At 30.6% G+C, this 12,866-nt stretch overlaps 1 protein-coding gene across 2 annotated transcripts; it reads right to left on the minus strand.

Moving 5' to 3' along the window:
- Positions 1-9,334: 9,334 nt before the first annotated feature.
- LOC113854576 (protein KINESIN LIGHT CHAIN-RELATED 1) lies at positions 9,335-12,866 on the minus strand. Of its 2 annotated transcripts, none has more exons than XM_027485652.1 (3): positions 11,883-12,866; positions 10,890-11,798; positions 9,335-9,823 (listed from the first exon to the last, which is right to left on the minus strand). In XM_027485652.1, exons 1-3 carry the CDS (start codon positions 12,497-12,499, stop codon positions 9,589-9,591), a joined length of 1,761 nt encoding a protein of 586 aa, XP_027341453.1. In that variant the 5' UTR covers positions 12,500-12,866; the 3' UTR covers positions 9,335-9,588. The 2 variants fall into 2 exon arrangements, with proteins under 2 accessions (XP_027341453.1, XP_027341454.1); XM_027485653.1 differs by having other exon boundaries at positions 10,890-11,804; positions 11,889-12,810.

Genomic DNA, 12,866 nt, shown 5'->3' on the forward strand with positions numbered 1-12,866 from the left:
CGTAAATGCAGTTTGGTTGTATAGGAATTCTAGTTGTAGCTAGTTGAACATGTGCATGACATGTATTGGTTTGTGCAACTCATCTTGTAAATATGAAATATGGTGCTCCTTAAATAGAGCGAAAGGGATAGAGATACAGAGACAAAGCCAAAGCTATTGTTCTGAATTTGCCGCTGCTGCAGTGATATGCTCAGACCCTACTCATCAGCTCAGCGCTACAGTCATCATAAAGCGACCATAAATTATTCCTGTGCGTCAGCGTAGCAGCCAAAAATTAAATAAACAAAATGTTTTCACGTCAAAATCTGATAATAAAAGATTTTTCTTTAATTTTAAGATACTGTACATGAAAATATATAATAAGTTAAATTATGTACAATGTTGTTTATGATATTATTTTTTATATTTAAAGGATAAAACTAAAACATGCAAATAAAATCAAGTCTATATTTAAGAATTAAATAAGAATTTATATAACTTTGTCTAACTATACAATATCGCATATAATAAAAATATATGTATAATGTTTTTTATTATATATTATAATATTTAATAATATTAATATATTGAAATTTATAATTTTTAATATAAATTTATCATATATATATACTTTTATTATGTATAATATCACATAAATTAGAAAATATAAATTATTTAAGTTAAAATTAACTAATTCACTTTCTTACCCTTCTAGACATAATTCATACATCGGATTCTAATATATGACGGTCTTATTTAAAGAAAATTTGAAGAAAAATAATAAATAAAGAGACTAATGAGAAAAAAATGAAAGGTTAAAAAACTCAGTAAATGAGAATAAATTTATAACAACTTAAAAAAAAGGAAGAACAATATTAATTAATAAAATGAATCTAAGATGTATAGCCTCCAATACTCAAGTTCAAAATACAAACTTAAGTTGCAAATTAAAAATAGGTCACAATATTACAGAAATTATTATTTATTAATAATTTAACATTAAATTAACTTTCATTAATGTAAGTTTTTCGAATAATAATTTAACTATTAATATAAACATTGTGAATTTATACTAACGTTTATTATATCAATAGATAATTGCATATATATATATATATATATATATATATATATATATATATATATGTATATAATCAGATATTAGTAAACAAATCAATTTTTTATAAGTTAAAATTATTTTATATATATATATATTTAACTTTTTTATAAGCTCTTTCATTTAAATTTGTTTAAAATTTGAGGATATAAATTATTTTTAACTTATGAAAACTTATTTGTTTTTTTAAGGATTTTTTTAAAAATGTATACAAATTGTAGCTTAGTATAGAATAGTTTAATTTTTTTTTAGATAAATATTATTTTTATATTAAATAGTTTTTATTTATTTGTAAGTAACAAATGTGCATATTGTAATTGGGTTAATTTAATTGAAGAATAAGTTTCACATTTATAAAATAAAATAAAAATTATATGAAAAGAAATAACTATGAGTCAAGAATTTAAAAAATATTTTCAACAAATAAATTACACAAACTAAAAAAATATCTGACTCACTTCTCTCCTTTCTTAAATATGACCTGCACATAAATTCTCATAATAATCACTTTTAATCATTAAAATACTATAATGATTTTGGCCAGATGCCAAAGCTATTCACAAATCTTCTCCATCATCCGTGTGGTTAAAATTTAGCTTCTAGAAACTATATATTTAGTTTTAGAAAACATATTTCTGTATTTTTAAAATTACAAAAGTGACACTTTTTTATTTATAAAATTTATATAGGATTTTCTTTATAGTCAGCAAATAAAAATTGAACTCCATTTTTTAAAATTTAATTTTAAAATAACTTAAATGCCTTGTGTTATTATTTAATCATAGAAGACCCAACACCAAGCCCACAGCAGCTCAATTCCCTAATGGGTCGGATACTTAGCCTAAGGCCTTATTAAACATCAATTCTTGCAATCTTTAGCATTCTTTGCACACATAACACAGGATCACAACACATTGTTCATATTTTTGAGAGCACAAGTGGGGTGGCCATTGTACCTTGCTTGTGATTTTCTACATTTTAACCTTATTTGTAGGCCACCATCATCATATCAAGTACACGCATTTTCTTCTAGTTCTATGTTCTGCAGTTGCAAATATTAACTTCAACGTTAAAATGTTTTTGTAAGTACACCCTCTATCCATCTCCAATAGTGCTCACTAGCATTGCAACACAGTTTCATATATTGTCCTATTCGTGCACCTTTGTACCGACCATAATTCACCCAAATTAATTAGAGGAGTTATATTTTTGTAACAATCATACTACTATTATCGGTATATATAAAAAAAAATTGGAAGAGCACAGAGAAGTAAAGTAAGGCACTATCAACAGTTCTGTCTAGGAATTTGATAGGTTCCACTGAGTGAACCTGTAAAGTGGAGAGGTATTCATGCACTGTGTGTGTTGATTTCATATCAGACAATGACGTATAATTCCACCTACAAGTAGAAATTTCTTTTGCAACAATTCCACCTTTAAACAGAAATTCCTTATGGTCCACTAACCAAAGGAATCGATTCTGGGCAAGTACTTGCCTGTCACATGCCTTTGGAGTATGGAGTTCAACTCATGCATGGTTATATATATATGTGTGACTGAATACTTCAAAAGAATGCTTATTAATTTCTATACCATGATCATTACTTTGATGACAAATGAGTAATTAGTTTAGGTGGTTGTGATTTTTTTAAGGTCTTGAAATTTAAATGTTATATAAATTAAAAATTGTGAGAGAAATATTTTTGCTATATTATAAATGTTCTCTATTTAAATAAATTGTTTTTATACATAAAAAAAAGTGTATTTGTACTTTTCATTACTTTGATGTGTAATTGTGTATCAAATATTAAGGTGTTAGGTTTTTAGTTATGTGGAAGTTGAAGCTGTATTATTTCTTTCATCGCCAGGTTTCATTAAAAAAAAAATGTGCCACTTGTTTCATCTTTAATAAATAACTGATCATCAAGGAGAGGATGATAATTGATACAAAGTTTTTGTACAAAATTATATCCAAAGCATCTCTTCTCTGATTTTCTGTCATATATATATATATATATATATATATATATATATATTTTATTTTATTTTTATTTTTTTTTTTAATTTAATATTTTCCAACACAATATTTCAAAGTTTTTGGCGAATCATGTTTGTAAACATCAAAGTTCCCCACAAGATTCATCGTTAAAAATGAACTTCCAAGCTTTAGCAAATTTATAATATGTTATAATAAAATCTTAGAGAACACTTATGATGATTCCCCAAAGATTAGCACATCACAATATTAATCATTTAAAAAAATTTCGCTAATAAATTGTTATCAATTATGCTTGTCTTTTCATAAATATAAGTGTGGTGATGTTTACCATTTTAAGGAACAGATTTAGTTAATATAAACTTTTAGTTGGTTATATTTTTAATCTTCATATTTAATTACTATATTTTTTAAATTATTAAAAAAAACAATTGTAATAATCGTGAAATAATAGTTAAATGACTAATTTAGAAAATTTCAATAAATAAGAATATTATTTTCGAAGTATACTACATTTCAATCCTCTTATTCTAAAATTTGCGTCTTAAATTATTTGGATATTAAAATGTATTTAAATGTATGTTTAAATCATTACAAATTTATGTTTAATCTAATATTATTTTTATATTAAATGTATATATTTACCATTTTTTGAACATACTTTTAAACATGTACCTCATCACGAATGGGTACAATGCATACTAAATTCAGAAGTATAAAATTTCTAAAAGTCAAATATAAGATCTTATCTAATATAATTAATGAGGCTAGCAAGACGTGCACAACTTGGTTTGCATTACTCAATTAAAGGATAAAAAACAAATGCCTCTGCCGAATAACATCTCTTATCTCTGATAATGAGGACTGAAGTCACAGGCAATCGAAAAGTTTGGAGATTTCCAAGCATCTTATAGGATGTAATATCGATGTTGCATACCATACACATCAAAAGAAAAAAAGAGAGAGAAATTACATCATCATCACTAACCAAAACATTTATTTGTCATAATCTTAAGGAGAATTTTGTATTTTTCTTTCAAAAACAAAAAATTGAGGATATTACCTAGAAAAAGTGAATTTCCAGCACCTAACCATTAGGCACATTCGATGTCCCATCTTCTCTATTTTCTTCCCTCTATTAAGTATTGTTTATCCAGACAAATAAAACCTAACTCAGTTCCTGTGTGCATTGGAACTTTGGATCATGTCCCACCCCAATATATAAACCCATGATTCTGCAACACAGAGCCTACAAGTGCGATGCCCAACATGATTAGCATAAATTAAAGAAAAGAAAAGATACCTTGTTTATTTATATATTTTCAGATGATTAAAGTTTATTTTCCATGGTAATTTATCTAATTGTTTACAGTAAAAATTATAATTAATAAATAAATAAATTTAAGAATAATTTAAAATTGAATTTTAGGTCTTTTTAAAAAAAATTAAATATGTTATTAACATGATAATGAAAATAATGTCATACATTAAGAAAATAAATATAATAGAAGGATAATAAAGTAGTACTAAATTGAACTGAATGTAAATATTTACAGAAATATACTGAACAAAGACTAAATTACAGGAAAAAAAACATAAAATGAATTGAAAATAAATTACAAAAAAGTAAAAAAGTAAATGTATGACTCTAAGTAAAGAATAGTAAGGACTATGAATTCTTTAGTAACTAGTGTTTGACTCGGTGTAGAATTTAAGTGTGCCGAGAATTTAAACACAAATGTCTAGTGTAAAAAGTCGTCTCTTATGAATGTGAAGCTTCATATTATTTATAAACAGGTAAACTATAACTGCTCTCCTCGTTTTGCAGGCACTTCTTGTTAACTATTTTATGTGTGTTTCTTCTCAATCGATGTTGCCCATTATTCATAACCGCTCAGTGCATTTTTCATAACTTCTGTTGCCCACAATCATTTTTTCGTATCTCTGACATTTAATTAGTGGTAACCGTTGGTAACTGCCGCTGCTGTTTTTATGGACGTTTCAAATCTTGTTCAATCCTTATAATTTTTTGACATGTTTTTCATCTTTTGGACTTCATCTTGTCTTTAAGGAAATCTATCAAAGACTTTTGTGAACTTAGAATAATTTTTCTTATCAATTAATTTTTAAACAATTTTTAGGAAAAATTAATCAGTTTCAGCTTATCTCGTACACTCAGAATAATTTCTATTGTCGAGTCCTATTTCCACAAATTTTGAAGAAAATGTGTGAGTTCATCTAGTCTCGTAGACTTAAAATAATTTTCTTTGTCAATTCTTGTTACGACAAATTCTGAAAAAATGTGAGTTTATTTAATCTCGTGAACTTAGAATAATTTTCTTATCGATTCCTTTTTTTAACAAGTTTTAGGAAAAATCTATGAGTTCCACCTTGCTTCGTAAACTTAGAAAATTTCCTTTCTCGATTTCTATTTGGACAAGTTTTGGCTCTTCAACCTAGGACTTAAAAATCTCCAAAACTCCTCAAAAGGCCATCCTCTCTTTAACAAAATCAAGGCTCTTCTCGCGACATCTCAAAACTCCTCGAGATGTATCCTTCTTTCCAATAAAGAATGAAACTCTCCTTGCAACTTTTCAAAACTCTTTGAAATATAACCTTCTTTCCGACAAAGAATGAGACTTTTCGATAAGTCTTTGTAGATGTAGGAAACTATGATTCTCTTTAATTTTAGTTAAAAGATGTATTCATTCCACTGATCTTTAAGGTGTGTTTTTCTTTAAAAAAAAACATAATCTATTTTTTTATCATGAAAGTCTGATAAATGACTTTGTAACTTATTTTTTTTTCTCCAAACACTACTATATAAAAGCTAGAAATGAATTAACTTTATATTCCTAAAAAAATTATGGTTATGGTTGCAATTATTAAAATTTATAAAAAAAAATAATTTGACTTTGTAGGTATATTTAAATCTTATCCATATAACTCAAAAAATTTTGGATTTGAGTTAATTTGAAAATTAATATTTACGTTTTATAACTAAAACAATAAATTAATTTATTATTTCTATACTAAATATTTATAATCTCACCTATTGTGATGTTAAGTCATTAAGCATATGAGAGGTGAAATTTATGTATAAAAAAAAACAGACTTGTAAAGATAAAATACTATATCTATTTAAAAAATAATTAAATTACGGATTCATCGAACCTTACGCAGAAAATTCCACCGTTTGTCAGAAAGAAACTTTCAACCGCTTTAAATTTTTTGAGCTTATAAATTCTCAACATATTATAATTATTGACGAAGTGTAAGACATTTATAAAGTGATCGTTACAATGCATTCAGGCCAACAAGTATTTTGTATATTGCATGATTATTTTTAATTTAAAAATTAAAACTACAATAAAATTATTAGCAATTATTTCAGATAAATTTTAAAAATACTAATAAAAAATATTTCAAATTATCAAAGAATGTATATTTCTAAAAATAAACATTTATATTATTTAATATTTTTTTATAAAATACGAATCCAGTAAATTTAACTGTTTTATCATATAATATATAGAGCTAGAATATATTTGTTTTTGGTGTAAGAATATATTAGCTTTTACTTTAATTTTACAAATAACACGACTTACAAAATGAGATAATGTTGGGTGAGATTGTCGGCCAAAAAATAAGATAAAGATTACATTGATTGAAGACAGTGGCTGTGAGTTACTACGGACGTAAGAGGAAAAATGATTAGCTAATGTGAAGTTACTTTTTTATTTATTGATAAAAAATAGTTTTCATTAACTTCAGTCTTAATTTAAATATTTATAAATAAAAATTTATTTTTTTTATTATATTAAAATTATAAAAATATAATAAATATTTTTTAATAAAATTTTATTATCAATTATTTATCTTTGATCATAAAGTTAATATTTTAAAATAAAAAAATTCATACTAACATAAATTTAAAATTTTTATATTTAATCTAAATTTAATTATCAGTAAAATAATAAATTATAATTTATTTAATATAAATTAAATTAAAAGCTGATATTGAATGTAAAAGTATTTATACTTATATTAGCATTTGTTCTTTGGAGCTTTGATAATCTGGTGATCAACTTCTGACCTCAGTGCATTGAAGTTAACAAGGAGCTAACAACACAACACAACACAAAGGAATCTAATCTATCCCTTTATTTGGTCTCAAGAAAAAGAAGTGAAATATCAGAAGAGGGTGCTACATGTGGGGAATAACATTGCCTAGAAGATAATCATGATTTGATTACTTCTGCTATATATTCTGTGATTCATTTTCATGTACATCCCCTACGCTTTCGAATCTTGCCCTGTGAATTTCACTGTTTATGACTTTGTACTGAGTATGACTCACCATAACTTATTCGTACGTGTACCATTCCAAGACCAAGAATCACAGTCGCAAGTCAAAGCCATTAACCCACATTTTACCATGAGATGCAATGAGATTTCAACACACGCATTGATTCACGTAATCTCGTACCATGTTTAAGTTTTCATCTTTGTATCAAATTTTATGACTAAAAGATAAAAACTTTACTAACATAATGAAATTTTTTAGAATAATATTATCTCAGTCTAGCATGCTTTGGAATTCATTAATTTGCTGAATAATTATCTCAAAACGGGTGTATAAACATTGTGTTTGTGACTCAATGAAAAAGTAGTGGTAGACTTAAGTGCGTCAAAAGAGAACCCGGCCAATGAAAATATGTGATAAATGGAATTTGTCAGAAAGAGCAATGTCATAACTCATACAACCTTGCTAATATTCAAACTTACCCCTCGTCCATACAACAATATGATGGCAACTTTTTCTGGCAAAAGAATTATCACCGTTGCTATTTCTTGTTTAAAAGCTTTCTTTTAATTTCAAAAAACTATTAAGTGAAGTAAAATAAGATTTTAAATTTCTATAGATTCAAAAGTTTTGTGTGTTTTATAACGATACATTTTCTTCTTCTTTAAATCTTTTATCAAATTTAGGATGGTGGTATATTTTCAGACTTATTTTGAGTTTTAAATGCAACTTTTAGAATAAAACGTCTTCAATTAAAATAGAGTTAAATTAATTTTTAACTTCAGTTTTAAATTTAAAATTAAAAAAATAATTTTAGATATAAATAATTTGAATAATTAATCCTCTAAAAGTTTTACATATTAATGTTATTTCTCTTTATCTACTATTATCATCATTATTGTCACCCTCTATTATTACTACCATGTTCACTCTTATTTTTGAGCTACCATAACTAATTAACCATTGTTATTATTGTAATCAGCATTAATTTACTGTCACCACCAAACAAGCTCATGTCAGTCAACGTATAATTTGTGTTGATACATTTGATATAAAAATTTGAAAAATTAACAATAAATATTAATTTTTAAAACTTTTAAAACTGATAACCACCTTGAATAGCCCGTAGTTACCATTTTTTAATTTTAGGTTTAGTAACTCATCCTTTCAAATTTTTAAAATATGACAAAAATAAATCATTTTTGGCCATTACGAAGTTAGAGAACGTAGAGCAAGTGTGCCAAATGAATGTCAATTTCAATACATTTTTATTCAACTGGAGTCCCAAGTCAAATAGGTTATCACAGACGAGTATATTGCAACTTAAAATCTTCAGATTTTTATGATAGTTTTTTAATATATAAATACACTCTTTAGCCACAGTAAAATTTTGAGTAAATTAATTGTCAAAATTAAAATGCCTACAATTGTATGACAGTCAATATATAGAATGCGACGGTTCCTTGTTTCCTACCACAGTACTGAAGAAGTGTAATTTAAGATAAACATATATTTTAGTTACAAGGAAAAGGGAAAATTTTATTTTAAAAGCAATTTATTTAGTTTAAATATTGAAAAGAATGATAAGAAATTCCTATCTTCCCATTTTTGTCTTTCCTTCTGTAAAAAAATGAAAGGAAGAAAAGTCTGTAAATAGACTAAGATAAATTATCCTCGATTTAATCACTTGAGTTGAACGATCTTGCAAGACGACTATCTCCTTTCAACAAAATCCACAAGAGTCTCAAGAAACTAGACCCGTATCACGGGTCATTTGTGACCTTTCACATGTTGATGTAATTCATAATTACCATAAATAAATAAAGCACAAAAATTTCGAGATGTCGTGCGCTCTTTCTGATCAAGCTCCAACCACATGCGTAATTCGGAACCAGAGAACACAAATTTGCTAGCTCGATTAGTCACAATATGAATAAAACACAATCTCATCGAATTTTATTCTCACTCGAATAAAAATTTGCTTTCAACATTTTTCCGGAAACGGAGATGGAATTCTGTGGTACAACTTGAAGGTCACAACACAATTGACAAAGCAATTAACCAAGAAAAACAAATGCATGAACAAATATCAAGAAACCGGGAAGCTCGCTCCCAAATTACATATTCAACCCTATACAAGATATCCTATGTTACAGAATGTGCATTCAATATATATGAATAAAAATATGGTTAAATTCTAAACCCCAAACCAGGCCACCTCTTAGTCCCCTCCTTCTTTGTCCTCTTTGAGCCGGGATCAATAAGGTTTTCCAGAGATTTCGCTTTTCTGTCCCTTGTCTTCCCTGCTTCTTTCAGAAGCTCGGCCAGCCGGCGCTTCTCATCTTCAAAATCAGGATTTGCTATTCCAAGCTTTTCTTCCCTCAACTTAAGGACATATTCTAAGATTTCAATCGCGTCTCCCACTCTGAAGCATGCCATCATATCAGGTCCAGAGTTTAACTTACAAGAGTTATGGCATAACACAACTTAAAATAGACATTTCACTTATTCTACTTGAACACAAAAAAAAAAAAAGACTATCAGACAAATAACTGCGAATCCAACCACATGAAGAGAATGGAAGTTAGGTATGAAGTGAGGAAAATGAATGAGTCCCCTGCAACGACTTTTCAGACCAATGGTTACTGCCTATGGAAACAGAAAAATTATACACTCATATGCAACGAAGCACAAGCAGGGGCAGAGCTAGAAAATATTCACTGGCATAGCCGAGCTATGAGATCAATGGAGGTCCTAAAGAACGAAAAACATGGCACTATTAAAGTATTAGGCAACCTAATCATATTTATATTTGAGTTTTGCCATATACTCCTCCATATTTTCCTAAAAATCTTCTAGTTTATAGAATAAGTATTAAATGAAAAAAGACATATATTCATTATTTTAAAGACATAAATATAGTTAATACTTTCTTCATTTAATAATTAGAAGGATTTGTAGGCGTAAAAGGTAAGAGAATTCAGAATTATTCTTTATGTTTAGCTTTGCCTTTGCCCAAAGGATTTAAAAAGCTTTTGGCTCTGCCCCTGTAGCAAAGGTTGGGGTGGAGGATTTAAAAAAATGTTGAGCTCAGCACAACTGAAACAAAACAGCTGCAGTCATGCAGCCCAACATATAACTATGGTAATAACTACACTAGGCCACCAGTTGGTCACTTGTACGTCTCTCACAATGTAAATTTATCGGATTTGTCTAAGTTACCCCATGGGATAAATAAACCTCATCCTAGGTGGATTAATGATATTTTGTTTATAAAATGTCAAACAAAAAGTTGATAAAAATTCTAATATAATGTCTTAACTTGATTAGTCCACCTAGGATTGAGTTATTTATCCCATGGGGTGGCTTAGATAAACCCTAACCTTTAACTATCTTTTATTTTGTGAGTGCTTGAAGGGATTCAACATGATGAATCGAAGGAATAAATATATGCTAATATGAATAAGGGTGAAAAGAAAACAAGATTTTACCTTCCCATAGCATCATATGTAGCTGCAAGATTGCTGTACACTCCAAGAGTATCCTGATGACAGGGGCCACACTCCTGTTCAAGGATTCCCCTAGCTTCTTCAAACAACTCAGCAGCCTCATCTATCTTGAACAGTTGAACACAGGCCAATCCCATCTGGTTCAACACAACACCAAAGAAAGCACTCTTCCTCTCCCCACTTGCTCTGAGTTTCGCCACAGCACTCTCAAAAGAGTTTCTCGACTCCTCATACCTCCCAATCATGTAATGCATCACTCCCATTCGCGCTTCTATCCCCGCAATTGTGCTCTGCTGCCCCGGCTTATCCTCCAACAATTTCATTGCCCTGTTCAACAATTTCAGCGCCTCCTCCGGCTCATCCACAGACTCAAAAATAGCCGATACCTCTGTCAAGCCGCCGGCAATCTCTTCCGCGGTAGTTCCCGGCACCGGCTTGGAGTAAATCCGAAGTGCATTTTCACAATACGACTTGGACTCACGAAGCTTCCCAGTCCTGTGATATAAATCAGCAAGACGCACAAAAACAGACGCAACGGAAGGGTGATTTTCGCCCTTGGAAGATTTGAAAACAGTAAGCGCCTTCTGATACGAAAAAATAGCCTCATCAAAACGACAAAGCGACATGTAAATATTCCCAATGCTAACATCAATCGACGCAACCTCATTATCTTGACCATTCGCAATCATAGCCATGCTAGCGAGCACAAGATGCTCAAGCGCCGATTCATAATCTCCTTTCGCCTCGCAAATAAGCGCCATGAGCCTCCTATCAGCAGCTTCTTCAAGAGAAGCAGGTTCACTGTGCGCACGATGAATCTCCAGAGTCTTCTTGCACAACTCCTCCGCTTTATCAAACTGCATCGCTTGCACATTCGCTTCAGCCAAATATCTGCAATATAGAGCATCAATCAACAATCTAGATCGATTAATTGAAGAGTTGGAACAAAAATTGAAAGAAGGTGAAGATACGAACCTGCAAGTTTCGCCGACTCTAGGATCGATATCGCCGAGGGCTTGGATCTGAATCTGAAGGCCCTGGTCATAGCAAGAGATGGATCTGTCAACTTGACCGAGCATGGAGAAGGTGTCGCCTAATTGCATGTAGCCAGAGAAAGCGGCGAGCGCGTGATCTGCACCTCTTGCCACGTCAGGAACGTGGATCGCGCGTTCGAGAACGGGAACGGCTTCTTCGAACCTGCCAAGGCTGCAGTAGATGGCGGCGAGAACGTGGAGGCTCATGGCGAGGTCCAAGCTGGGCTCGCCTTCAACGGCACAGCGCTCGAAGGACTTGGAGGCCCGGATGGCGTAGTCGAGGGCCTTAGCGGGCCCATCACCAGAGGCGATAGTGTCACGGGCCAATTTAAGAAGGAATGGGCCGAGATCGGGGTTGTCGAGTGAGGCATCTTGGTTGGGAGGGGTTTCTGGAGTCTTTTTTTTGGAGCGAGAAGGGGATGGAGAGGGTGGTTTTTTGGGGAGTGGCGATGGGGTTTTGATGTTAGCGGATTCGGATCTCTCCGTTGGGGTATCGGGTAAGGAGATTCGGAGCGGCGGAGCGTCCGGTGGGGTTTTTACGGATACGAGACCGGGCATGGTGGTGGGAGTGGATTTAATTGGGAGAGAGAAAGAGATTTGTTTGTGTTTGTGATTGGGTTTGTGTTTGTGTGTTGAGTGATTTTTGTATTGATTTGGGGATGGATAAGAACTGGGCACCACTCTCAACTAAAATTGGAGAGTTGTGGTGAGCAAGGTTTGGAGCGTGTAGATCAAATGTCTCTTCTGTGCTATCAAAGTGTGAGCTGTGAGGGAGGTTTCATTCTTTTCACTTTCTCTTCTCTTCTCTTCTTCTTCTTCTCTCTCGGTTGGGTTAGTTTCGTAATTCCACTACTCTCCTTCTCTTTGGGTTCAGGGAATCCTCTTTAACTCAAATTATTAATTATTAATGCACCTTTTTCTCCCC

Source organism: Abrus precatorius, unplaced genomic scaffold (genome assembly GCF_003935025.1).
Source record: "Abrus precatorius isolate BTA unplaced genomic scaffold, Abrus_2018 Scaffold11, whole genome shotgun sequence".
Lineage (NCBI taxonomy): Eukaryota > Viridiplantae > Streptophyta > Magnoliopsida > Fabales > Fabaceae > Abrus > Abrus precatorius.

Excerpts from the sequence above, each read along its gene's own strand:
- LOC113854576 (XM_027485652.1), bottom strand. The coding sequence starts at position 12,499 with ATGCCCGGTCTCGTATCCGTAAAAACCCCACCGGACGCTCCGCCGCTC. Across the intron at positions 11,799-11,882 it reads AGAGTCGGCGAAACTTGCAG|ATATTTGGCTGAAGCGAATG; the intron begins GTTCGTATCTTC and ends TCTATATTGCAG. Across the intron at positions 9,824-10,889 it reads ACATATGATGCTATGGGAAG|AGTGGGAGACGCGATTGAAA; the intron begins GTAAAATCTTGT and ends GGCATGCTTCAG.